This window comes from Equus przewalskii, chromosome 4 (genome assembly GCF_037783145.1).
Source record: "Equus przewalskii isolate Varuska chromosome 4, EquPr2, whole genome shotgun sequence".
In the NCBI taxonomy this organism is placed as follows: Eukaryota; Metazoa; Chordata; class Mammalia; order Perissodactyla; family Equidae; genus Equus; species Equus przewalskii.
Genome location: NC_091834.1, coordinates 72001906 through 72026262, shown reverse-complemented (window position 1 = coordinate 72026262; position 24357 = coordinate 72001906). Strand labels below are relative to the sequence as shown.

General features: G+C 34.6%; 1 protein-coding gene across 50 annotated transcripts in view; it reads right to left on the bottom strand.

Annotated features, from left to right (window-relative positions):
• Nucleotides 1–24357, bottom strand: part of FOXP2 (forkhead box P2) — a 510571-nt gene that overhangs the window by 124692 nt on the left and 361522 nt on the right. For 37 of the 50 annotated variants that reach the window (XM_070616298.1, XM_070616302.1, XM_070616303.1 and 34 more), the window contains one exon: nt 22085–22174. In XM_070616298.1, the coding sequence (XP_070472399.1) occupies nt 22085–22174 (90 nt within the window). Of the gene's footprint in view, nt 1–18440; nt 18499–22084; nt 22175–24357 lie in introns of all 50 variants that reach the window. The other 13 variants (XM_070616336.1, XM_070616337.1, XM_070616346.1 and 10 more) reach the window with 1 other exon arrangement.

The window sequence follows — 24357 nt, the reverse complement described above, 5'->3', positions numbered from 1 at the left end:
TGTCAGTAATAAAATTTCTCTCAAATTCTCTTGGTGTGTGGAACGTCACCAGTTTCGACATCTGAACGAAATTTTGGGTGGGGCTCCCTCTCACGTCTGCAGGGTACTACAGAACACTACTTACTATGTTAAGAATCAACAGAGCCAAGTAGAAGTCTTCAACCCAAAAATGTTTACAGACAAATTGGGAAGACAAACTACTAGTGACGGGTATTATAAAAAGTGCTATGATGGATGTATGCACAGGGTGCTATAGGAGCACAGAGGAGGGGCACTTATATGGCAGACAGGGCATGGAAAAGTCTTTCTAGACTAGGTGATAATGAATGGACATTAGTATACAAAGGATGTGAGGAGCGGAGAGGTGGGGAACATTCCAGACCAAAGGAGTGGCCTATATGAAGGCTTGAAGTTACGTGACCCCTTGCTGCATTCAGAGATCCATAGACAGTCCAGCAAGGTCAGAGAAAATAGTGCTAGGGAAAACAGGGTGGCAGGAATGAGGACAGAGACAGAGAGATCTGGCAGAAGCCAGATCTTCAACAGCCTCATGTAAGGCAAAGTGGCCTTTTTAAGCTTCAAATTTCTCATGATTACATGTGTATAGCACCTGCCCTTTCTCTCGGAGGATTAAACGAAGGGTCAGGTGCGTAAAAACATTTCTGAGGTGTTTAGAATCATATTACTACAATCCTGAAGAAGTAACTGTGACCCGTGCAGAATGGCAAAGATATTCTTTTAAATCTTTACAATGGCAAGAAATAACTTTTTGTTTCCAGGAACTCCCTTTCCTCTTCCTTCCAGTCAGTTGCTTTCCTACAACTCTGCATATGTTTTATTCCTTAATATTCTTACCCTAATTCCTTAAGTACACTATTAATTATAGTATATTTAAAGCAAGTTCAGTATCAAAATTCCACTTGGAAAATTCTGCTTGCAGGAATAGAAGTGTACTAAAATTTAACATATCTGAATTGTGTTGCCATAAAAGTACACAAATTAACCTAAATTTTGTATTACTAAGCAAAAAGTAAGAAAATAATTTAATTTGACACAGCAATATATTTTCATTCTCAAGAAAGTTTTGTGGTAAACTAAACTGAAAAATTTTGAAAATGGAAGATCTAAGTTCAATTTTATAATACAGCACTAAGGGATATAAAATCAACATTCTAAAATTTGGGGTACAGAAAAAAAGGAATGCTTTGTCCTAGATTTAACTGGATATTGCCCCTTTCTTTGCTATTTGGGGCATTCAGAATATAATTTCACAGATGATATATTTTTCTTAATGTGATTTTCAGACTACATCTAATGGAAAATGCCTGGTTAGGATTAAGAGACATAGTACAGATGTTAAACTACATTTGCATGCAATTATTTCTAAAACAAATGCCAGGGTACAGAGTCTATTGAAATGGCTTTCAGGATGGCTGGCACAATGTATTAAACCAGCTTCCAATCTCTGAGTAAGTCTATATTCTGAATATTTCAAATCAAGATACTGAGCACAGAATAATCCTTAGATTTTTTTACCTTCATGCATTGTCCAAGAATGTAAGGACACAGAGTTAGAGTCCAAAGATTCAGGGTAGGGATTTAATATTTTTTAAAGCAAAAGTCTGTTGCTTAACATAAAAATTACATTTTATGTGTTAATTTCAATCATTGAAAAAATAAAGCTACTACAAAACAAGTTAAAATAATAATTTAATGTGTGGAATAAAACAAATAGTAATAGATTGGATGTACTGCGTAGCCTTCAACTTGTTTTAGGGACTTTTCCTCATAAAGCAATAAAAGGCATCTATAAAGTTACTAATTTTTTTTGTTAGTAGAAATCTCACTTTAGCTGATGGACTTGCAGCGATATACTTTCAAGCACCAAATGAGTAAGAAACTCTTATTCATAGTACTTCTGAAATGCATCTGTCACCAACTTTACCAGAAATATCAAAAGCAGTGAGTTGGAGGACCAAAAGGAAGCATTCATTGCTTTGCTTACATGGAGCATAGTGGCTTCATAGAGGCACTAACCTGAGATATCCCTGGAGTTTCTGGACTGCGCAAGACTTTTAATTACCTTTCAGGGACCTCTGCCATGAGAATGTATTGTGGATTAGGTCTTGATCCAATGAATGAAGCCTGAAGAGCCACTGCTATATCTATTATGTATCAAAACCAAACACTGTATCATACTTTCATTTGTCCAAATTCAGAAAGCACCAGCATCTCTTTTGCTGTATGCTTTACTCCTTAGGGGGGGCAAGTCAGATCATGGTCACCCCTAGGAAGCTACAAGGGGACTGGAGGACGTGGCAGTTCCTTTTCTGATCCCTGCAGGGGAAGCAGCAGCAGCCCTTGGATCAGCTACTTTTTATCTGCTGTTGGTCTCAGTGGCAGCTCCTCTTCTTGCCAATAATGATAGATGATAGACTCTTTAATGAGGACTAGAGCCTGCAAGCTGCACACACAGAAGCTTATCTTGTTGGCATCTCTGATTATGATTTGCTCCCTATCAACCTCTTCGCCTTCCTGTGATGTGAGGTAGAGAGGAAACCTGAAGGAACAGGATCAATTACTAAAAAATAGCAGTATTTCCAACAGAAAATCTCTTACCATTCAACATGAAAACTTATGATGCCTGGAAAACCTCCAGTAGAGGTCCAGCACTTCCACTCACTTTTTTTCATATCAAAAGATTATTCCCCACATTGTTAGGTAAACCTCTAACTTCATTACCAAGTCCCATTGCCTTCTCAACAGAGCTTCCTAAGAAGTGAGGATGATGAGATATAGGAGAGAAAGGAATAAAAAGTCAGTCACTCCAGTAGAATCTTCTAGTGGAGGTGGTGATGGAGACCCCCGCCACGGGGAGGCCCCATGCACCCCCCACCCCTTCCCTTGAGAACTACTGCGTTATCTTAACCACAAATTGACTTGGATTCCATACAATGAAGACACTCAAGAAAAGGTAGTATTTACATTTAATATCTTGTTTTCCAAAATGGAAAATTTGAGATATTCTGAATAGCAATTAAGAGGCTGTATGCTATCAGAGATTAATGGCTGAGTAAAAGGCATAGGAATTGGAATCAGACTGACTTGAATTCACAATCCAGCTCAAACTACCAGCTACATGATCTTAGATAATGTAATTTAACCTTTCTAAGCCTCAGTTTCCCACTCTGTGAAATGAGAAAGCATAAGTAAACATATTATGAGGAACACAAAGTAAGCACTGAACATGTGCCAGCCAAGTGAAATAAAATCATAAATACTTGGGATCTTTCTTTTGTTAGAGAAAAAGAGGCATTAAAAAAGAATGGGAACATGAGACATGTGACTTCTTTGGCATCTCTGGTTGACTCCTCAGCCTTCCTTTTCACTGGCCTACTCACCCGACTGAGACATAATGGCTCATAACACTTGTCACTAAAGGGCCTAGGAGACCAGATAAAGTCCTTTTTGGGGCACAGGTGTCTGTATCACAACACTGAGCAAGTACGAAATCTTCAGATACACGAATGAACTAGTAGTGAAAGGCTGCTCTATATTCACAAAACATGGTTTAAAATACCAAAATTAGTGTTTATATATTTTAAATATTAAAATACAATTTGTGGTAACGACTCGATGAGATAAGATTATTATTAAAATAAATATGATGCAATTTCTCCAAAGAATATGTTTCTTGAGAGTTTAGATCCATAAGGATGGAAAGCTGAGATGAGTTCTGAATTAGAAAAGATTGAAGGGGATCAAAGCTATCACAGCAATCACTATGCACTACAATAAAAAAACAGAAAATAGTAGCACAGAGCTGGAATCAACTCAAATTTTCACAAAACCACTATGACTATATATATACACACAAACACACACACACACAAAATAATATAAAATTTCCATTTTTTATGTGTAAAAGAATTTACTGGGAAAGATGACGTCAAATTTTAGAACTGTGTTACTGTCTATTAGAAATTATTCATTTCTAAGCCAGGACCAAGTTTCATTACCCAATAGCTGCTCTCAAGAATGAAGCTAATTTACATTTAAAATAGGAGTACAGTCTACTCTTTAAAAGCACAATGGTAAACACACCAATTTGACAATTACATTAATATGAGTATTTGCATAATCTGTCTTCCACACCTGTTCTTAATTTGAAGCAGCTGCAGGACAAATCACATCACACTAATCTCAGTTGGTGTGTGTATGTTCTAAACAGTAATGCACGCATCTTATTTTTTCAAGATATTTTATTTTTTAAAGGTTTCCTGACTTTAAAAAAAATTGGTCAAAGTATTATAGGAGCCATAATATTTATTTGGTTACCATTAATCAGTATAATAAGCATCAAATAATGCTATCCCTTTCATGTTTTACCTCCTCCATTTTTGACATACGATAGTACTGATTTTTATCTCTGGAGTTGTTTTAAATAACATGTATTCTATTTACATGAAAACGGATTAAAAAGAACAATAAAAATAAATCTGGAAGCCTTCAAAAAGGAATATAGTCAGAGAATCAAGTAAAATTTTCAGATCATTTGCAAATGTGCTTGCAGCCTAGATAATTGTGGCACCCTTTGGAACATTTTCTTACCACTGGGTTCCATTTATGTTTTAACTATCATATATCAAAATTTAACAAGCAGAAATTTACTTTCATCTTTTAAAGGATCCAGCTTGTGTTTGTGGGTATTCACACATATACTCAGTGCCATCAGAAAAGAAGTCAGTTTACTATTGTTACATATTCTTCCACTTCATGTATTTAAATCATTTAGTTAGATTCTAGCTGGTGGAATGTAAGATACCCACGTAATCTGTCAACAAAACTGTCTCTCTTTAATCTCCTATTATGAATGGGAAATGAAGCTAAAGCTTTCTAAAGATGTTATTTATTTCCTGAAAAATGAATGAGAGCATGCACAGTAATGAACTCGAGCAACAAACAAAGCCGATCTGTTTATTTACACGTTGTTGACCTCGGAAGAGGGAAATATTAAATGTCTGAATTCTTAGTTCGGTATTTCATTCAGAATTCTATTTTTACAAGTGCTTTCAATATGTTAGAAGAAAAAAACACCAAAAATCCATTGTAGCTTGCATTTCTACTACATTTGCATGCACATTATTTAGGAACTCTCACCACGTAAGAGAAAACTGAGAGTCAGGAGAGTAACACGATTAGCCCAAATTCTCATAATCTGTACCAGTGTTATGGTTCAGATATTCTGACCCCAGCTCCATATTCCTCTCCATGATTCGTGGATGTTGATTTGAATGAATAATAGCCATTATGATAAACAAACAGGTGCAAACATTTTTACTAATGGAATCAAATTTTTGCGGTTTTTTCATTTCATAGTATCTGAAATACTTCGACTCATGGCTTCAAATGTACTAGAAAACACCGTTTCAAAAGTGACCATAATAAAAGAACTATTTTCTCTTTAGATAAATATGTTGCAAATTCTTACCAAGAACCAAGACTAGTTACTCTAGGAATATAAAAATAATTTTTATTACCATATAATTTAGGCAATATAGCCAAGTTATAGCGATTACGAGAAAAGCAATTTTCAGTTGTGACCTCTACATAATTATATTTCTAAATATTCTTTATTTTATTTTTCTTCATTAAAACCTTAGATACATAATTGAACACAGAGAAAAGTACTCTAAACAGATAAGCTGGCATGCCATGGGGCACATGGAACATAATGGAATGAAAACTATATTTGTATGTAATGAATATGCACATTGTATAATATTCTAACAACAAATTTCACTTTTTCTCTGAGTATCAGAATATCTTAACCTCAATACATGAATCATAAATTTCCAAATTTTATAATAATGCTATTTCTTTTTGTTTTTTCTATTAGGGCAAAAATTAACTCATTATCGAAGTTAAAAGCTTTTGACATGTAACACATAAAGAAGGCTAACTTTTTGTAAATATAAGCTACTGAAAAGGGATATTCTTTTGCTAAAAATAAAGCGTTAGGCTAATAAATTTTTACAGCTAGAGACAGTCAAATCTCGGGTGACAGAAAAAGAAAATGAGACTCCACAACTGAACTGCCCTCCCCCAGGTCATAGAGTTAGTGAGAGGTGGGGATAGGACTTGAACCCAAAACCTCTCCTCACACCACAGTCTGGCCACTTACCGTCATTACAACACATAAACCGAATACCGACAAGCATTTACAACATGTATGTGCTTCTCTATGGTCCTAACCGAAGCTATACCGCAATGAATGTATATACAAATGAATCTTCAGTTTAAAAAGAACTACAAAATATAAGACTGCATTCACTTCTAGACTCGCATGATGATGACACATGGAGACACACATAAATGCAGGTAAACACATACATATGTGTGTTAGTATCACTAGGAGATTGGAATGCAGGTAAATTTCAATTCTTCATACTAATTGCCTAAATTATTTTTGCAAGCACACACTGCTTTAATAAGCACTCAAAATAAGGCTAGTTGCAGAACAAAAATAGAACTTAGAACAGTAGTTATAAATGTTTTACATAAAACATGTTTAACTCTTAACAACCTCCACTGACATGAAGTTGCAGTTTATACGTACTCTGATTTTTCTTGTTTAAACAGAGAATTTATTACTCTTGCCTTAGTCTCAGTAATGCAGAAAAATTAATGCCTACTATTCTTGGCATGATGACTTTTTTTAATGTGAGGAAATTATTAAGACACTTTCTTCTCCTTTTCTTCTTTTCAATCTGAGTAAACCCTCTCTAGGATAGACTCTTTCATTTTCCTTTTAATCATCTCTATCATATTACTTATTATCCTTAGACCTGTTTCCACACCTCAATATCCCTCTTAGAGTCTGGATCTCAGTCCTAAACAAATTTTAGAGGACCACAAACAAAGCCTCAGGAAGCAAAAAATGAAAAAAAAAAACCTTATTCTGCTCACCCTGTAAGTGATGGCTGATTCACTAAACACTTAGAGAAAAGAAAAACCCAATTTATTCCATAGAACGCTCTAAAAAGCCATAACTGTCAAGTAGGTTTTTTTTTTATCTTAAACCACTGAGTTTTGTTTAAAATGGCTTAGAAGAATGGTTATTATCCTGAATTTTTATCTAGCCAGATTGTCAACTCCCTGAGGATAGGAACATCTTTGAATCCCCTCTGGTACCTCGTGTCTGCCTAGCAAAGTGTCTAACACACGAGGGCATTTAGTCATGTTTCTTGGAAGGATTGATTGACTGAGGATGTAAATTCTCATACATGGAAATACTGTAAATCACTTTTTAAGTCTTATTGCTGTTTTGTTTTTAGCTCGTACTTTTTCCACTGAAGCATGACAATCATTTGTTTCATATGAGATTCCATAGAGTAGGCTTTTCAATTTATTCCTACATTATTCCTGACCTCCCTTTTTTTTTAAAATAAATATCTTCTTGAATAGAATACCAAGCAAAAAGGTGGTGGTGATATATTAGCCTACCTCTGCTTTAGTCTAGCAGTGTGGGATATTGTTAAATGGGCATGCCAAATAACATAACGACATCAATTGCCTATTGCTTAAGTAATCATTTCTAATTGAGTTTTTAAGAAATATTCCTCGCTATCAATTAGTCCAAGAACAGATGTTTCTTTTAAAGCAATCTGTGTTGGTATGACAATGTGAATCAATGCCATTTTGACCCTTTAGTGATGATAAGATACATATTAGCACAGAGTAACCCGTCAGAAACTTGAGTATTTAATGCACACTGCTTCCAGCAAGTTCTGGTGTTTTCAAAGACTCACGAATCACTAATCATAAAGTACCCAAGAGTCCCTTTTTACCATATTCATATGTATCTCTGTATTTCATAGATTGATTTCAATGTTCTAGTATTTAACAAAGGGGTTGCAAAATAGGGCTTGAAGGTCAGAGTATGGGAGGAAGGAAGGGAGGGAGGAAAAGAAAAAAAAGAGAGAGAGAGAGAGAGAGAGAAAGAAAGAAATACCCTCTTCAGAGGAAACATGAGCTCTCAAGTACAATATATTTCCAAGTCCTCCCTAATACCTTGTGCCCAGTCCACCAAACACCTGTTTGGACTGGCAAGGCAGTGGAGTTTGATCTTCCTGGATGAACAATATGCAAAATGCCTATTACAAGTGAATATTAAAAATAAAATTAAAAGAAATCACATACAGTAAGAGTAGATCAAAAAAACAGGCAAATCCTTAAAAGTCACAATTTTACTACAGAGAATAAAAACAATATGATTATTTGGCTTACTTTCTTTGCTTTCTAAATTTATGATTTATTTCTCTAAAGAAAAGTTCTGTACACTATTTCCTATGTTTGAAAGATAAAATCCAATTACACTAATTCCATAAACCACACATTTTAAGAAGAAGATGGACTAAGTTCATTTTAATTTCATTCCGGATAATTACTAGAAAGCATGCAGGACCTATTCGAGAAGGTGAGATTATTAAAAATCATTATGCATTTACAGTATCTCAGATCCAAACCAATGATTCATTCTTATTCTCAAGGTGCCCTGGATGAAGTGAGGACAAACACCACAAGAATAATCCTGGTTTTGTTGGGCCAAGTCACATATAGCTTAGGGACAGGCACCTCCCATTCTTACGCCCCCAGAATTGTCAGCCTTCAACCAGACAGGCAGCCTTCACAGAACGAGAAATGTCTGCCCTTCATATCTTCCTGCCTGCCCTGAAACTGAGAATTCCTCAGGAAATGATCCATTCGTTTCAAATGTAAAGGGTTGTGGAAAAGCTGTCATTCAACCCTGGTCCCTGGGAAAGTCACTGCACTTTTTGTCTCTCTGATTCCTTCCAGGTAAAACAGAGACAGTATCAACCATTTCTGGGGTTTATGTGGGGATAAAATGACCAATCAGAGGCAAAGTCTCTGGAAGCCAGAACACAGCAGGAACTCATAGAAGTCAGCGGGGCTGGAGGTGAGGGAGAGCAAGAAGGTTTCCTTGGAACTTCTAGATGCCCCAAAGTACCTCTTTTTCTAGTGTAGCTGTTAATAACTCAGATTACTGCAGGAAATACAGAAAAAGTATAGAAATCTCTTTTATCTTCACTGTAGCTGGAAGGAAAATTAGGACTTTCGTGAGCTTTCCAACAGTACCAGAACCTAATATATAATGGCCAAATGAAAATTTTTCTCTGACCTTAACTTGTTCAAAATTCAGCTTCTATGACTTTTTTTTTTTTTTACCATCCTTTGAAAAACACTTGCTTCTCTACTTGCAAAATATGCATATGCTTCACTTATTTAAACTTCCTAGTGTCTGTTATACATTCTGTGTAAGTCCACCGGGTGCATCACCAGCCCTGCCAAGCTTCAGTAGTAACTTCTTGCAGGGGAAGAATCGCTTTGGCTAGGGTACTTTGCATTGTGCTTTCCTGTACTGAATGTATACTGAGTCGTTAATAACATTTTAGTTATAATTTAAAATATTAAAACTTAGAATAAAGCCCTATAACCCACTGACCTTGAGTCACATGAATATATAGGTTTTTGTCTCTCTAAATTTTCCTAGGAAAAAAACCAGAAAATTTCTTCTTACTAAAAGGCTAAAAGAAACTTTGGTCTTTTGTATCATCCTTGAGCAGATGTACCAGACCAATCTGGACTGCCTGTCTACAGAGTTCATGTTTCACGAGAAAAATAAATCTATATTTCTAAATAGAGCAGCTGATAAAACTCCACAGTAAATTTAGATAGTGTTTTAATGGAAATATCCAAAATTCACATGGTTGAAGCAATAGACATAATTGTCATAAAAATTATATACCAATATATCATGTAAGAAGTATAGTTTCTTGAAGATACTTGAGAAATCCTCACATCTCATTTGTAATCCTGTACATTTCCAATATCACCTGATTAAGCAGACTTCTTACTTCCAGTTTCCTAGTAAAAGTATCACTGATATTTAGTGGGGTTAGAAGCATGACTAGTACAGAATAATGAAGCAGTCTATCTTGTTTGAAAAATAGACTAAATAGGGGGTAAATGGATTATTATAAACAAAATACGTATGTGTATATAAAATTCATAAACCATAAGATAGAATCAGGAAAGAAAATATTTAGGTAAAGATAAACGGAGAAAGAATTAATTGTTACTGTTAAATAAGTACATTACATGTTATCTACCCAGGAAAAGGAATCAGTTGAAGTATTATTTATAAACAGCCTGCCTAACTGGAGCAAAGACAAAATACATTAGTAACGTGAGATGGCCTGGGTAATGCGACCTGAATCTTGTCTTCTAATGATATGCATGTCTGCTTATAAGTTTCTTTCTACGAAAACAGTGAAGCTGATAAATACCATACCTTCATACTTATCTCATCAGGTTGAACAGAAGTGATACCCTTCACTTACTCTGACAAAGAAGGAGCAATTCAGTTTGCAGAATTCAATTCAATTTTGCAAAGACTTATTTAGCAAACACCATGTGCCGAGCAATGTGTTAGAAATGACATGTAATCTCTGACCTCCATAGTTTAGAGTCTGAAACTGAGCTAGAGTAACCAAATAATTATAATAAAATATGGTATAATCTATTTTAGTAACTAATACATGTAGGATAATAAAATAAAAGTATGACACAGGTTCTGGAAATAAACATGGATGAGGGATTATTTCTCTTTGAAGAGTCAGAGAGGACTTAAGGGAATAGGGCCTTGAAGTTTGTGTAGGAGTTTGGTAACTAGCTAAGGGGGGAGTGGGAATCTTCTAGACAGATGGAGAAACAAAAACAAAGTAAGTAGATGTCAAAGTTCTTATTGTTCATGGTGCCTTGCAAAGTGCCTGGTACATAAGGAACAAACTATAAACATTTGTGAATGAATGAATAAATGAATAAATAGTATGTTCAGTTAAGAAGGAAGTATTAAGTCATGGTTATCATGTATCAGGCGTATGATGACGTATAGCCTTTTAAGCCCTGCTGAGAGGTTGAAAAACAGGGAAATTTTCACATTAGGGCAGAGGAGTATGGCCCAATCAGATCAGAAGGGTATACAGCTGGAGACTGTAGAATAGAATTAGGAAAGGTTGATGAAAACATTGGATAAGGGTAGAGAGAGATAAATAATTTCTGTCTGAAACAAGTTGATCTGAGTTGAGATGCCCCAGTAAGGCAACTGAAAGCCTAGGAGCCTGGGAGAAAGGAGGTACTTGATGAGGCTGTAGACCAGCTCTCGCCTATGAACTCCACACAGTTATGCAAAACGTACTACGTGCCAGACATGAGTAAGACACAGTCCCAGCCTTCGAGGAACCTATAGTAATTATGATTCAGTGTGAGACATACAAGAATAGAAGTATAAGACATAGAAGTAATACCCAGAAAGGACTACTGAATTCTACATTGTGCGTGTGTGTCAGGAAAGGGTATCAAAGACTTCATAGAGTAGCTGACGACGAAAATTTAAAAGCTGTGCAGAAGTTTTCTAGATGGAAAGGGGAAGGGGGCATACTGAGAAAAGAGAAGGGCAAGGTCAGCTGCACGAGACATGAAGCAATGTGAGAGGAACTTTAAGGAGTTTGACACTGCTGCTCATATAACATGTAAAAGGTGGGTGGGAGACGACGAGATCACCAGGGCCACCGCACCACACAGCTATCTTCAAAGACAGTGAGTTTTTTTCTTAAGGTTTATATCTAAATCTAAAGAGAGGTCAATTGGGCATAGTGCATATATACTGAGGACTTTAGAAAGCAGGTATTATTTTTAAAAAATCAAAGAAGGGAATGAGTTTATTAGTGATGATTTTACATAAGAACTGATGATAGTAAAACTAAAATTCTGACAATATTGTTGGAAATGATCCTGGAAAGAATGAACAGAAACAAAGGATCTCAAGAAACCTGCTCAGGGCCTTTTTAATTAGCTCAGATTTAAAGACATATAAAAAAAAACCAAACAAATAAAACAAAATTCAGCACTGCCATTCAAAGACTGTTGACCCTGGAAGGAACCTGAAATATTACTAGTTCAGCTTTTTCATTGGGTAGGTTGGAACACTGAGTCCCAGAGAAGGAAAAATGACACAGTATATTAATAAGAGAATTCAGATTCAGTACTTTTTATTATAGGGAGCCACTTTCCTCTTGCAGAAGAGCAGTTCAGGACCCCTGCATATGACTCTAGACCAGGTATGTTAGAGTCTTCTGGAAAGTTTAAAATACTTTGGTTTTCCAAGATTCCATCCCACTAAATATTAACTCAATGGTCTCAGGCGAACTCAAGATTTTCCATTTTTAAAATGTTTTCAAGTAATTTCTTATTTGAAAACTACTGGCCTAAATGAGCAATAGGACTGTGAGGAGAGTGGAGATGGTTATTGATCAAGGCAAATAATTCTCCCAGAACAAAAGGAAAACTTTAAATGATGCCCACATTTTTGAGAAACTAGAACTTTGATCATATTTTAATCACTAATTAATATGTTTTAGTCTATTACATGCTTGGGAAGAAGGTGGAATATAGAGAGAATGATTTTATTCTTTACAGGTTTTTGTTTTTACAAAGATTTTCTATTGGAGAATTACTATAGTTTTTCTATGAGACAACAGAGTTTCCTGTGTCAGCATATCATAATGTTCAACATGTTCCCTGGCTTGTCACTTGAGAGTGTGCAGTAGAACTAGCAGTAGAAGATATCAAGGCAGCAGCTTTTTCAGCAATGCAAGCGTTAGCATTAGAAGTGTAAGAATTTGTATACTGTGCAAGGGAATTTTATGTCTATTGTGTTATCAAAATGCTTAACTACTAGGTACTACATGTTCTATGTCTATTCTGATAAAACTATAAAAATTGGCATGACCAAACAATAAAACCTTTATTAAAAAATAGCCACCAAACACCTTCAGCTCAGACGGACGTGATTCGAGACCTTCCACTGTGAACTGAATCTAAATAGACACTCTCAAACTTGAGAGAGAAAATACCCTGCTCAGAATGCCCGGGCCAAATCAGTCAACGACCTATGGTCATTAAAATAAAGTTTCTACTCATACAACTTCTAGGAGTTCTCGTCATTCCCAAGACACTGCTTTCCCACATGCCCTTAAAAAACATTCCAGGCAACTTTTACTCCGAAGGAGTACTCCAGGTAATTTACTGACGTCAATGGAGATTCACATTTAAGAAGGAGGAAAATATTAATACTGAGTGCCTCTCTCAATACTTCAAGTAAAATATCAGCAAGAAATGTAGGGGGAACTTGTTCATTCACTTTGGATCTTCCTCATAGATGCTAGATTGCAAGATCCAGTGGAGTCGACCCTTAAAATTCACAGACATTGAGGATAGGTCCGATTATTTTCAAATTACCCCAAGGTTCCAAGACATTACACCTTTGTAATTTGCCGAGCCATGAAACTGAACCAAGCACGCTGGGAGGTTGAGCCAGCCTTTAGATTGCTGACCTCTCACATCCATAAACCAACTCCTCTGTTCCTATGGATTCTTCTATCACGAATGCAGTGTTGTTCTCTACCTGTTGTCACTGATGTAGGAAAACCTATGATGTGAAGAAAACTGTTTATTTTTTAAAAATTGACATTAACCAGGAGGTAAATCTTATTGCAAGTTGGAAAGTTGTGTTACACTTTGCACAGGACAATGGAAGCTTGATTCAGAATAAGGACAGTATTTGGAAGAAAGACTACACAGACCTCTCCATATTTTTGAACTGGGAATTTCTTGAATTGGAGGGTTCATGAAGATCTCAGGATGCATATCTTGTGAATGTCAAGAGTCTACTATAATTAGTTCTCATGAGTGGTTTCTTCCTCATCTAATCAGAGAACATAATTTTCATCTTAAAAAATCTACTACACTATAGCAATTTATTAACATTTATTAAGTGCCTTTGGGAAAAGTAACTTAGTGCCCAACCATAATTTAACTTAAAATCACGTTAGCTTCTTATAATGAGCTTATATGATTTTCATATTAAGGTAGGGTGACTTAAATATTTTTGAAAGAACAATTCATTACACTTCTGTTTGATCATTTCAAATGCTATGCTTCCAAATTCAGTGTTATTAAAATAATCACAATTAGCACAAACTAAGATCTGCTTAGAAAAACTAGCCATTTAATATAACCATCCCAAGCAATTCTATTTTGAATATTCATTTCTTAATTAGTTTTCTGGGAAAATTGCCAAAAAGATTTAAGGAGTGATGAAACCATTCTGATGGTGACTTTTAAAGAGTCGTCTACAAATGTCATCTGGAACAGGAGATTTCTAGCACTAAATGAAATGCTTCAGGGTTCTAGGTCCTTGTAAGTAGCTGAGACATTCAACAGGAGATTTGCTTTCATACCAAAACTACAACTTTAAATAGCATGAAGGAAACTATTCTTGGGCCAAGATAAGAACTAAATATCGAAAGCAGAATTTTACGCAGCAGCACAGTTTTACTATTCTGTCAGTAAGATGGTATCCTAGAATACCTTTTAGGTTCAAGATAGGATTAAATAATCATAGGCATTTAAAGTTACTCTTTCCTCAATGTGAGACTAAAGGGACAGAGATAAAGCAAAATGGACAAGATTACATGATGACAGAAAAGAACAGAAGGATAAAGGAAGAAAGAGTATAGTAGAAAAGGTGAAGGTAGCAGAGACGTTTCAAGAAAACCAAGTAGAAATGTAGAATGCAGGACGATAGAAAGATATGAATAGAATCCACAGAGAAACACAACGAATCTTAAATGCAAGTGGATTTCAAAATAATTTCACTTTTTGTCTTTAATCATGTACTGACACTGTTCTTCACTTTGTCATTCAATTTAGCTTGTACAACACCTCCAAACATCTTAAGATAAAATTCACAGCCTAAGTCTTAAATCCTATGGAGAGCTCCCTTAACAATATTAATGTTCTATTTCTTTCTTCCTCTCACTTTAGTTAGGGTAGAGAAGTCAAGGGAATATATACTTAAAATCCTAATGGATTACAGAAAGAAGCAAGTGCTTGAGTAGCTAAGAAAAGATAAAATTTGACCTCCTGAAAAGCAGTCTTCTTCCACTTTTAATATATGGGAACGTAGTATTATATATGTCATATACATGTACTTATACAACTGGAGACACAGCAATCTGAGAAGCAAAAGTACATTTATTAATTCTCTCTTTTCTATTTAACATCATGTTAAAGTAAGATTTTTTTCCCATTCATTATTGATCACTTAAGTATTGCAGATCCTGAGTTACCAGGGAATGATAAAGAAAGAGGGGGATTAAAAATCACCAATGTGGCAATCCAACATTGCATGTATGAAAATGCTCATCCTCATGGACACTGCTTGATAGGGCTGACAAGCTCCATCTCTTAAAAACTCTCCCTTTCCTTCACCTTCCTTGATAAATTAAATGCTAATTTGATTCTTCTTCCTCTAAAAAAGGTGGATATTAACTGAGCACTTTGTAAATTACCTTTTTCAGAAATCCCTTCCACTATCATAAATTCATCTATCACTACTGGATTCTTTCACAAATATTTGTCTCTAGCCCTGATCTCTCGTCAACCTCTTTCTAATTTTCTAAAAGCTTCCTATTTCAACTTACTTTTCTTGCCATCACCTCAAACTCAACATGTCTAACGCTCAATTCATCATGCCTACTTAAATAATTTTTAAAGATTATCTTTACTCCAGATTCCTCACAACTCCCTTCCCCAAAATCATCCTCCAAATGCACCACTGTTAGCTAGATCTTCACAAAACACTGCTGTGATCATATCACTTTCTTATCATAAATCTTTAATAGTCCCTGCTACCTAAACCATAAAATACAAACTCATTAGCTTGGCATTTCAGGCTCTGTACAGTCAGAGATGTGTATTTCTAGCCCTCCAACCCATTCATTATCCCTTTAGTATGACCCTTCTATGCTATTCAAAACAAACTGCTTACCCTTGCCTAACCAGAACTCATAATTTCTTATCTCTACATCTTTGATGACATCTTTTGAAAAATTCTCCATCAAAAATGTCCTTTGCTTTCTCTATCCAATTTCTTTAATTCCAATATAGATGCTACCTCTTGACAAAGCCTTCCCTGATCACTTGAGCCTAAATTAATCATTTCATTTTTTAAATGCTTATCGTATTTCGTGACTTTCCTATAGTACATCCACGATGGACTGATATTTGTGTACAAGTCTTACTATCTTCTCAACTAAATCATAAGTCCCTGAGGATATTACACATGATACTCAATTTACACTGAATGAATGAAGCGTCCCCCTCCAACCTCTTTCCACTCTCCACTCAGCACTATCTCCTCTTCCTTCATTGTTTCAGCAAGTATTTATTGAGGTCCCTTTGCACCAGGCTTTGTGTTAGGCACTGGAGACGAGCAGGACATTCATGGTCCCTGCTGTCACAGAGCTCACAGTCTAACAGGAAAGAGAAACACTGAAATATAAGTTTATGTGTGGCGAGTGTGAAGTACACGTGTGGGGGCCTATAGCAGGGGGAGATACTCTAGTAGTACCTACAACACTCACTGTTGCTTTCTTATAAATCAGGCACGCTTCATGTCATAGTGAATAGTGAAAATAACGGCCAAATAAAAGCAATCATATTGTAGAATATTTATGATAGTCTTGGATTAAATATCAACTTCCTGGAGCTGATCATAATGGAAATTACTTATTAACTCACTACAAGTGCGAGGATTCATAATAGTTACTTTATATAGTATTCTTTTTAGTCTTCACAACAATTTTGCAAAGTGAGTATCTTTATGTCTATTTTAGAGATGAGGAAACAGGCTCCAAGAGACCAAGTTACTCTATCCAATGTCTTACTAATTAAGGGCAAAGGTAGGCTTCAACCCAAAATGTGTTCTTTCTCCTATATGCTATGAGGAGATCAGACGCAAGTTTTCCACACAAGTGCACTTAGCAATGATGGATGAGACATCCTGGACCGTCCTCCACAGGGTGTCAGCCTTGAGCAGCTGGCCACAGGTGGCAACATCATAGTGTTTTAAGAAAGATTATATTCTATAACATTCTTATGAAACTGCGTATTTTATGCTGCCGTTTAAGAAATGTTCCTTACTGGAATGGGAAAGTCAGAGCCATATAACGCATACTCTGTCCTTGTTAATAGTTTTGAAATTAAACTTTTTTAAAATTTATGATATAAAAACAATGTATTATACTTAATCCTTATTCTTTTGATACACAGAGAGTACAAATAGCAAAAAATACCTTTTAAAACTTCCAAGTTTTCTGTATCACAGTAGATTGCTCTACTCAAAACCATATCACAATTTTTTAAATTATGTTGCTTTCAATATTTGGAACAAAATGTGTTTTAGCATCTCTCTAATTCTTATATACTGGAAATCAGAAATTAACATTGAAAAGGAAATACTCAATTTCATTCTTTACTACTGTATAAATGGACTTTCATATTTTCCTAAAACATATTTATCAATGACCGATTCTTTATCCCAGAGTTAGTGTTTTCCCCTGGAATAAATATTTCATTGCTTATACATTTTTATACTTTACTCTTGATTTTTTCCCTAGAATAGGAAATTTTAGAAATACTGGTTAGTTTACTGCAGAATTTCTTGTTTTGTTAGCTGATGCTAATTTTAACATTTTGGAGTGAAGAAGTAGAAAAAGGTAGAAATTTGTTAAATTGTACTATAGCACAACATATTTTAATGTAGATTATTAAAGTAAATACATGGGTAAAATAATTCTTTGTGTAGCTTAGATTTTTTTCTAAAAGCAATGTGTAAAATGAATTCAAGGCATGAAACAAAACAAAGCTTTCTTAGATGTTACACAAAATGATCCTTGCACAATGGTTTCCCTACATAAGAGATTTGATACTTTGATTTCAAAGCATTATTTTTGGCTATGGTATATTAATAAAGTGCTTTATAACTGAAAACAAACAAACAAACAAACATAATCCTTAACTTATAAGCTAATATCCAACAAGATACAGCTATCCTGAAAAATTAAGATGCCTATCACTTCGTTAAAAAAAAAACCTGAATATTTAACCAGAGAATATTATATTTTGTCCATGAGTTATTAATGGATGGACATATATCTTTATTTTAATTATTTTGAAGATGTTTTTATTTTAAAGATGTTGAGTGATTTCCTCAAACTTACATAACTAGTTTGTGGCAGAGTCAGAATAAGACCCCTAGGTTTAATTCATTTTGGCTTCTTACTATTCTATTCTTAGAACTATTTAACACAGAATTATACAAAAAAAAAATTTTAATTTTAATTATCTGTTGGAAAAGAGAACCTTATATTAGATATTAACCTACAACGAAGGAAGTGCTTACAATGCTACATACTAATATTCATCTAAGATAGCAAAGCAATGGCATTTACCTTAAATTTACGTCTCTGCTCTGCACAGCTGTTGAAGAACCACAAGTCTGTCTCATGGCTGTAAATGTAACAAGAACAATAATGCGACCAATTTTCATACCTAAACTAAATTAAGTAGATTTGTCATAGGCTAGAAAATTGATAATGTATTTTTCAAAAAACAATTTACTTACAGACTATGGAAGTGTGCATGTGTGCATATTTGTATACGTGTGTGTGTGTGTGAATTTACTCTTTTTTAATCTTGAAATTAGTTTCATGAAATTGAAAGCATTACATATTCTCTTTGGCTAACTTTCCTCATTATGGACCACTATAAGTATATCATGTCTAGGAAGTGCTGGGAGTAGATACAGATAAGTGAAACAAGTTAAGATGAGGCCCTCTTCAGTTGTTATTATTAGGGTATGTTTTTCTGGGATACACAGTAAGAAAGTAAAGAAGAAACATCTGGTAATGCTTAGGTTAATATCAGCTCCCATTTGCATCACAATCTTTATATATTATTCATCAATATGTCATTAATCAATGTACCTACTGATTGGACCTATTCAATTGGTGTTTCATGTAATGAATAGGATATGTAAACATGTTTTAAATACATATATTCAGATATCTATACATGCAAGTGAAATCACAACTACAATCAGTACTCAAGCTTGTCAGATGTGATTTTTTTCTTTCCATTCTGCATAAGATATGCTAATATCTATGCCATCTGTAGCAAAAAAACCTGAAAAAATGTAAATGAAAAAGTAACAGTAGATAAATACTAGTCTGCTAGAAATAGACTGTCTACTATGTCACCCTTCAAATCTGCCCACGGCTTTTCAACATTTAAAAGAAATTCAGTTGAGTCTAACAAGCAACCAAATATTGTTCTTGTGACTTGAGCCATCAAAACAGATTTTTTAAAAATCTGTACTTTCAAACTTGATAAAATAGTTCTCCATCAAAACTCTATTTTAAAATGAAAAACACCTAATATCTCTTTTGGTCCTCTAAAAATATGTTATGCCTAATAAAGTATAAACCCCTATTATCTATTATTAACACCAAATACCTTGCCTTGCAAGTGCAGATTTTGAAACATTTCCAATTATCTTGTTCTAATTCTCAAAGATAATATACGCCAACTCTGTTGTGAATGATTGTTTAAACTCTAAGTTAAGTAGAAAAACAACCAGACTGTGAAAGAATCATAAAAGTTTTTAAGTGTTAATTTCATATTAGGTGGTTAAAAAGTTTAACAAAAATATTCTACTCTTCTTTAACATAAGTGGCAAATAGTGCAACTCATGTTAAATAGTATTTGCAGATGCAAAGATCTAATATCCCCCTTTGACAACTTATGTAAGCTAGTATAAAATGCTATTAGGTTTTTATTAGATTTTTAATACAATCCCAGCATGTTTCCAGTTGCTAAGCTTATCAAGTACTATGAAATACAAAAACGTAGACTCACATATTAATTGCAGTATAGATTTTGGTGAACAAATAAGTCTTCATTCATTATTTCTAAATTCTCATTCATAAAAACTGCTTTTCATTCCTCCGACATTTTGGCATGAGAGCTTATTAAAATGACAAAATAATAAAATGCTACAGTTTTAAATTCTGTACAATGGAGATATATTCATATTAATATGAATCACAAATCAGTAAATATAAGTGACACAGTGAAAGTCTTGCTAGTCATGGTTAGCAACTGAAATTGTTAAAAAGTCTTTATAATACTTTTAATCCCCTTTTCATAATAAAATAATAAAATTGAGGACTTCTGCTCAAAACTTTATTTATACAACATTTGGTACATGAGCAACAATTTCTTATTTTAGAGTCATTAATATTCCCACATTGTATGTGTGTGTGTTTTCCAAGAAAAATTATGTGTATTTTGGTTACACAAAGTATCAAACTTTGCCTTACAACACAACAAAAAAAGAAAGCAGAAAAACTGAAGCCCAGCAGTTCTTTGCAGAGACACCCTGGTAACCAGCAATAAAGAAACTTCTACTGGACTTAGCTTTGGGGAGGAGGGGACAACTACTTTGTCTATTTTGTCAAGAGACATGATAAAATAGGACTAGGACAATATGTAGTGTTTTTCAGATATTCGAAACAACAAACTCTTTCCTACCTTTGGTTTATGCTGACAGCATCTAAACCAACAAGAAAGGAAAATTCCCAGTCTGAAGCCATAGTGAGAATCAACATTTCATGTGCCATCTTCTGTGACTTCTATGTAAATTTGTCTCTGTCATGTAAATATATGGAGAGGCTCTCAGGGAATCAGATAACTGGATGGAAATACTCCAATTACTGTTATTACTTGGGGAGGGAGATGATGGTGAGGAAAGGGTGTCACTACACAATTACTGATTAGTTAAAACAAAAGAATGTGAAATCTATTTTAAAAGAGAAAAAATTAAAGTGAATCTTAAACTCAGGCTGATTCAGTGTGATTTTCATTCGCAATCATGGCAGACATCTGTACTTTAGACTGTTGAAACCCATGCCCTGTCCCCACGTCTCCCTCCTTCCCATCCACTCCCCACAAATGGGTTTGTTCCCAAGAAAATAAATTCTCATCTCAAAGTTGTCTCAGGACCATGAATCTAACCCAGTTTTTAGGTAACAAGTAGTTTCTGGACTGTGTAGCTCAGTAGCCTAGAATTACACAAACTAAGCTTCAGTAGGCCGTCAGGTAAGAAGACTTAGTCACTAACACCTGGGAGGACACCTGAAAATGAAAACAGACAGCTAGGCCATAAAAAAAAAAGTTTCAAGATTTTTTGTTAAAATAAAGCAACAAGAAAGGCGTTTACTTTTTTTTTTTTTAAAATAACTAAGCTTGCCTTATTAGAATGTATATAACACATGATTGAAAAAAATAGTATTGGGTATCCTGTAACAGAGCTGATAAACATTTTGAAAGATGTTTTATGCAACTCCAGATTCTACCTTCCAAACATTTTCAAAATACACCCTTAAAATATTTCTTCACCACCAATGTCCTACATATTTTGGTTAAGACTACACAAAACAATGGTTATATTATGTAACAAGAAGTTACTTTAAAAGACATACATACTATCAGTTTCACAGGACAAACATAGTGAGCAAGGACAACAAACTCCAGAATGTGTTTTTATAACTGTAGCAACAGCAATAACTCCTTGGCAAACTCAAACAGTATTTTTGGCAACCTTGGAGGTTTTCTGCATTTGTCACTTGGATACAACTGCGGAAGGGTTGTCTAAGACGGCTTTGTTTCCTTCCATACCATTTTACTATGACTTCACTTTCAGGGAAGAAATTCCACATTTTAACCTGTTTGTGAATAAAATTCCATTAACATCCTACAAGGGAGAGTTATACAAAACTTTTTATGCCTGTGTATACCAAATGTAGTTCCTACAAAATTTTTGCAATAACTGACCTCGTAAAATTTGAAATCTCTGCTAATAGAAAACAATTTTATTTTCTATTTTGAGAGGATAAAATGAGTTCTCTTTTTGAATTAAAATTACCTACATATGCAAATGTAATAATTTCCTGTATGTGTACAACTGGGTCTGCATATCTGTTATCACTAAGAACATCTTTTAAAATAAGACCAAGGACAGGAGTGCTTTACTAACCTGCAGTGGTCTCTGTTTATCGCCACTCTTAGGAGATTTCAATCCACTTGTTTGCTGCTGTAAGAGAAGTTGTCTTGCTGCTTGGAGAGCCTAGAAGTAGAAAGGAAGCAATATTTAAATATTTTGTTGAAAGGTAAATTGATTATCAGTTATTCCTTAGTTAATAGTAATAGGCTTTAATATATCAGAACCCCTCCCCCCATCCTCCTTTCTAGAGAGAATCATTAAATGTTCTCTTTCTTCTAATGTGAAAAAAACTCACATAACATACATATAGAACTTAAAATCACAGAGGTGCATGTAATCCTGCAGCAAATAAAGTTAATTTGTATAAAGTGCTTAAAGAGGCAAAAATCATAAAATGCATCAATAACCTCATTTCCACAAGGAACTTGTCTTTGAGTGTTCAACTAAAATGCCCACTCCCTTCTAAATTATCACTCAATTTGCATTTTCATATTACAATTTTGAGGCAAAAGCAGTAGACTTCAAGTGTTACCGGAAGCTGTAATTAAATTTGACAAATCAACATCAGATTATCTTGAAAGTGAATTAATAAGGATTTTCACTAAAGATAAAAAACACTTTTTTTGGTACTTACAATTCAAGGGGAAACCTCTCCTTTGACAAAATAAAGTGCAGTTTTAATGCCAAATAAAATTGAGTGGTTTTCATTTGCATTCTTAGCAAAATCAGAGAACAAAGAAATTACCACTCAACCAATCAGGTTTGTTTCTATGTGTGACAGAATACCAATCAAAATAGAAGATGTTTTCATTTATTTTTATGTTTTCTTTCCTACACGGGAAAATAAAACTTAACATAAGAAATTAATATAAGCATTCCATTTACCAGAAGAGGGACAGTTTGGCGAGTGCACGATATAAACTTATCACATAAAACTAGTGCCATAAAAAAATACATACTGAGATGATTTAAAGGTAGCAGTATAAACTAATTAAAAATAAAACTTTTTCAGAGCCTCTACTCACAAACTCGTTTTTTCTCTCAAGAATTGAGTTCAATGAACAGTAATGATGAAATTTTTCAACCTATAAAACTAAAATAAATTATTCCCCTACTTTGTTATTCACTGTTTTAGAATACAAGGCAAATCTTTCATGATGAGAAAAATGTCTCAGATCAATATTCTTCTATAATAATTAAGATTCTAAGCTGATAAAAAGTACAATTTTGATTGGAATCAATGATCTGGTTTTTAAGAGAGTTTCTAGTATCCATGACAACAGTTGCTTTGACAAGATGTGCATATGGCATTACACTGCCAGCTGGTGTGAACAATGTTTGAACTACTGCATTGAGATGCTGAGCAAACAGAAAAAGTTGCCACGTCTTAACCCTCAGGGAAGGCAGTCATCCCCTGATCAATTATGAAAAGACAGAGAGAGGGCTGCTACAGTCTGGCTCCAAGCAAGTTTTCTGAGAAGGCAGGCAGACATAGAAACCAAAGTAAACAAACTGAATGCACCAGCACCTTCTCCTAACAACACTGATTTATCTTCCCATAGCAGGAGCTGGCACAGTTTGTGAAGCACACTTTTCACATTTGGAGACACACTCACAACAATATTCTTTTTGTTTTTTACATTTTTCAAGCAACTACAAGTCAACCTGAATGTTTCTTCGGATGGCACATTCCAGTGAATTCAGACAATTTCATTATAAAGTTCAGTTTGAAAAAAAGACCAAATTAAAAAATTCCATAAATACTTTATTATCACAAAACTCCGTTTGAAAAATCTCAGTTGATATCTTAACTAATATAGCTTTCTCTTTTTAACTGCAACTTATAAAATAACTACAGGTGATGTTTTTCAAATGGAAATTACTATAGTATGACTTAGGCTGTGTCTACGTGAAACTCTCAAAATAAAAAACTCGGTCAATCATTTTCCCCTTTGCCAAAATCCACACAGTTTGCCTAATTTTTTTCATATAATTGCTTTTTCCTTTTGAGTTCATTAGTTTATCATTTATATATACAGCCATATTTAGTTTATACGTAATTCTGTAGTCACTTCTTATTCTTAAAGGACTCTAATGAACACAGTTCGGCATCTCAGAATCATGAATGACTAGGACTAAAAGCAATCTCAGAAATCATCCAGTCTGACCCCTCATTTTAGCAAAAGAGAAAAATGAGGCCTAGAGTACTCAAGTGCTTTGTTCAAGGTCTCCCGGCTTCCAGGCCAGAAAGCATTCCAGCGTGCCATACTGTCTGTGTTCCATCAAAGGAACCGTTAGTTGGCAAT